This window comes from Elephantulus edwardii, unplaced genomic scaffold, assembly GCF_000299155.1.
Source record: "Elephantulus edwardii isolate Elephantulus edwardi_28Jun2011 unplaced genomic scaffold, EleEdw1.0 scaffold00088, whole genome shotgun sequence".
Lineage (NCBI taxonomy): Eukaryota > Metazoa > Chordata > Mammalia > Macroscelidea > Macroscelididae > Elephantulus > Elephantulus edwardii.
The window spans coordinates 7677518-7682172 of NW_006399838.1; the positions used below are offsets into that span (position 1 = coordinate 7677518).

Genomic DNA, 4655 nt, shown 5'->3' on the forward strand with positions numbered 1-4655 from the left:
GAGAAGCTCTTCATTATTTAAATCAAGCTACACACAGCAACTGGAACTTACTCTCCAGTAAGTAATAAATAGTACCTTGATACTTTCCTAACTCTATTCTAAAGATCTAACTTTTTTTCCTTTGTGTATACTGAGAGATTTTTCATTCTGATTCCTCTGATACACTTTTATTCACTTTCCAGTTAATGTTTGGGCTAAATGAACAAACTCAAAATCACTAAATGATTTTTTTATCTGATTCTTAAGAAAAGGTTGGGTTTGTATTTTGCTTTTTATTCAAGGAGAATCTGAGTTCTCCAATTCTATGCAAACGACACCTTTTCTTATCAATTAATCAATTTAATAACTGTTATTTAAAAATTAGTAATTCAATTATCCAGTAAAGGAGTAAAATTTACGGCCAAATTTTTAAACAAAAATAACTTGGAAACCAATAGGTAACAAAAACATGTATATTTTTAATTAATCTTTTATTCTAAAACGAAACACTTAATGACAGGAATAGTAAGAAGTTTATGATACAAAACCACTATCTGCCTCAATGCAATAGATACTCTCTATTAAAGCAGTGGTCTTTCTTTTAAATAAAAGATAATTTTCTAACATTTAAGCAGGTCACTGAAGAACTAGTACATTTAACTTTTGACATGATTGATTGTCTGGAAATTAGTTTCTTTCCCCACCCCCCACAGTTTAATGTAGATGTCAAATACCTGACTCTTACAGTCAAGAAAAGAAGATGTCGAGTGCTTTTTTAAATGTGGCAAACCCAAAAATGGTTAGTTTTTAAATCTTTATCATTGTATTCAGGCTGTAACACGTTTATCCATGCATTAAATGGCAACACAAGCAAAATGCATAGTTGGCAAAGGAGATCAGACACATTCTTCTGCAGACATCAGAAGAGGATTGATATACTCGAAGCCTTCAAATTCAGACTGGTCAATCTTCCTCACAATGTCACTGGTGAAAGAAAAAGAAATTTATTTTCATAACCAAGATTTCTTCAACCATCTAGTTAAGTGATAAGATTAATAAAATACAGAGAAGTACTCTAAGTTCTTAGGTCAATCCCAAAACATTTTCTAAAAGTATCAAGAATAAAAAGTAATCCCCAAACCAGACTATTAGCCCACAGCCAACCCTAAACAAAAAGGTAGTTCAAAGATTCTGGGGGGTTGGGGGGGGAGAAGGCCAGAAAGAGGTTGTCACAATCCAGTTAAGCCTAACTTTTGACCTGCACAATATTAATTATATGTGAGTATCCAGATTCTGAATCAGCATTTAACTTAGTAATCACCTCAACAGCCACAGGGAAGCCGGTGAAGAGGAGGCCCAGAAGTTAGCCAGAAGGAAAAGGCCGACAGGAGCAAGGACACTGAGAGACCAGGAGTGAGGAGAGGACACCACAGGGTCACAGGAAGCGGGGAAGTCAGCATTCGCTACACTGGACCCCCAGCTTAAGAGAGAGAACTGGGGAGCATCCACTAGTGTAATACTTCAGCAGATACGCTGTATTTCAGCACACAATTAGCTGCCTTCAAAAAGAGAAAAGCAAATTCATAAACTCGAAAGCTATAAAGGAGAATCTGTCGAATTTCACAAAGGCCAAAAAAAAAGTCTGCTCTAACCACAGCTCTAAAGAAAGGAGTAACGTTTAGTTTGAAAAATCCAAGGCAGCATTCATGCCACAGATATTTACAGAATAGGAGTATCAAAGGTTCTGGTAGATCTGGGGAAATGTAATGTCCCGGATTCAACTGTGACCCCCGCCTCCCAATATATAGATGTCAACTTGGGAAGATAAGGATTTTCCACGGTGGCCCTCTGCCTTACGATCTCAATGTAAATATCCTCTATTTTGAGATGTGTTGTAAATTATTTAATGTGTTAATGAGGAAGGCAGAATTAGATTACATTAATAAAGATTGTTGTTGTTGTTGTTGCTATGTGCCATTGAGTCACCTGTGACTCTATGTACAGCATCTCTGAAGCCTGCCTGTCCTGAACCAGTCTCACTAACTCCGACACACCTACCCCCATCCCCCCAGTTGCTGTATCAACCCATCTCATCTGGGGTCTCCTTCTCTGGTGCTGTCCCTCCACCCTTCCAACCATCATGTCCAAATACAAGGATCTGTCTCTCCTGGCCATGTGCCCAAAGTATGTGAGACAGAGCTTCAAAATCCTAGCCTCTAAGGAGAAACTTGGTTTCAGCCTCTCCAAGACAGACTGATTTGTTTTCTTGGCAGTCCATGGTATGTTCTAGGCTCTTCTCCAGCACCACAATTTGAAGGAATTGATTCTTCTTTTGACATCCTTAGTCATTGTTTAGCAGCTTTCTGATGCACGGCGTAACTGTGAAGACCATGGCCTGGGTCAGGCACACCTTAGTGTCTAGAGGTTATATTAAATATGTTAATGAGGCAGAATCAGTGGAATGCAAAGCCTTTACTTAAGTCAGAGCCTTGACTCGTGTAAGGTGAGTATCCCCAGGGTGTGGCCTTCATCACCTCTTATCTTACAAGTCATAAAAGGAGAATGAAACAAGGAGAGAACTATTTCCAAGAAAGACCAGAAGCACAGCCTTTGGAGCCAGGGTGCCTGTGCTGAGAACCTTCTAAACCCCAGGGAAGATGGCTGACATGATACCTGGAAACCTTCAAGAACACGGGGGTCTACAGATAATGAGGCAAGCAAGGACCTGCCCTGAAGGCCACAGAGAATTCTACTGCCCTGAATTTGAACTTCTCATTTCCTACACTGTGAGAAAATGTTTATTTGTTTGTTTAAGGCAACAACTTATTGTATTTATGTTACAGCAGCAGGAGATAAATATGTACCAAGTACCATAGTTTATTAGAATTTGAACACAGGAACAGAAAGCTATTTTACGTGACAAATAATGCTTTAAAGGGAGGTAACAGATCAAAGACACCAGTTATGTTTACACAAAGAACTTTGAATTTACTCTATTAGCCTGCATTTCAGGTAGCTCAGAAAGACAGTAAAGATTTCACTGGAGAAAATGAGAATATAGAGGACACAGACTGAGCAGAGGTAAGAGCAAATTATCGGGAAATGGTTGGACTGAGACTGAGAAGAACATGGTGCTCGCACCTTCATGTGCCCAGATGACAGATTTTATTTGAACAGCTATGGAGGAGTTACTGACGGTTTCTGACTAACGGAGCTAATGAATCAAATACTACCTTACAAGGAAGACAGGAAAGGCTGTAGAGAGAGGTGAAGGCCATCAGTCAGGAGACTGGTGCCACATTCTACACAGAACTTTAAAATAGCCCTTCAGCTGCAGTTACTGCAGGAAGAATGGAAAAGAAATACCTAATGCCAAATGTTGAAGTCAAGAAAAAAAACAGGCAAGAACTCAACCAGTGAATACAGTATCCTCAGATGATGAGCTCTGGTGGACCATAGGCATATGGGCTGTTAACCCAAAGGTCAAGCCTCTTGGTGGTTCAAATGTACCAGCAGCTCCCACAGGAAGAACAGGAAATCTCCTCCCGTGTGATTTACAGCCTTGAAAACCCCCTGGAGTGTCAGCTATGAGTTCTGACTTGACAGCAATGATTTTGAGTTGTTTATCATCTGTAAGGAAAAGGAAGTGTCAACAACAACTGAAATACTAAGGCTTCAGGTCAGGATTTTATGAGAACAAAAGAAATAGGTAAACAAAGACAGGGAGCTGACTGAACACAACTGAAAAAAGACTGCTGATACATTACGCCTGAGATGCATGTGTGACAAACAGAAAGATGGTATGTGGATGGAGACGCAGCTCAAAAAAGGAATCAGAGCCTGTGCCACGTGTTTTAGAAATCAACTTTCATTTTTCTTGACAGCAACCTTCTAAGGTACGAAACACAAGGAGGAGGCCCAGAGAAGTTATGCAGTTCATACCCAGTGCAGGAGGGGAAGAGCTGGAGTTCAGAGTTCCATCTTCTGATGAGATCCCGTGCTGTACTATGAGAAGCTCTGACACAGCAGCTGAAGTGCTTGGCTACCAGCCAAAAGGTCTGAGGCTCAAACCCACTAGCCATTTTGCCATTTGGCTTCCATAAAGATTACAGGCCTGAAGACTCTCTACTCTGTTCTACGAGTTAGAAGTACCGATTTAGTGCACAGCTACGTCCTGTACTAGACAGTAGGCTTTTTCTGAGATTTGAATGACCAGTACCAAGCATAGCACCTTGCAGTTAATAACTGTTTCCCAGTTTAGCTAGAAGTCATTTAAATAGCTGGTATCTACACTAAGCAGCGGGACAAAATGCCCCTTTTTTTTTACAAAATGTACACTGTAAATGGAAGGCTGTCAGGAACAGAAGCACAGAGCATTCAAGTTTCAAAGGATGATGAGAAAAAGATGAGTGTTACAAGGATAAGCAGAACCAAGAAAGCGAGGTCCAGAGTTCCCTGACCTCAAGGAAGCTAAGGACTGACACAATAATGCCTTAAGTTTACAAATGAAGAAATCAGTCCAACGTTCAAAAGCCAAAGAAGCAGATTAAATTTTAAGGACTTAAACTGTACCTTTTCAACCTATATGCAGAACAGATTATCCGGGAGCCTGGACTCTATGAGGAGAAATGTGGGGTCAAGATTGGTGGACAATTTATGAACAACCTGCGTTATGC

General features: G+C 40.2%; 1 protein-coding gene across 1 annotated transcript in view; it reads right to left on the reverse strand.

The window, feature by feature from the left end:
- Positions 1-875: 875 nt before the first annotated feature.
- Positions 876-4655, reverse strand: part of PRKCI (protein kinase C, iota) — a 59928-nt gene continuing 56148 nt past the window's right edge. The window contains exon 18 of the mRNA XM_006890384.1: positions 876-963. Coding sequence (XP_006890446.1) covers positions 876-963 — 88 coding nt within the window. The remainder of the gene's footprint in view (positions 964-4655) is intronic.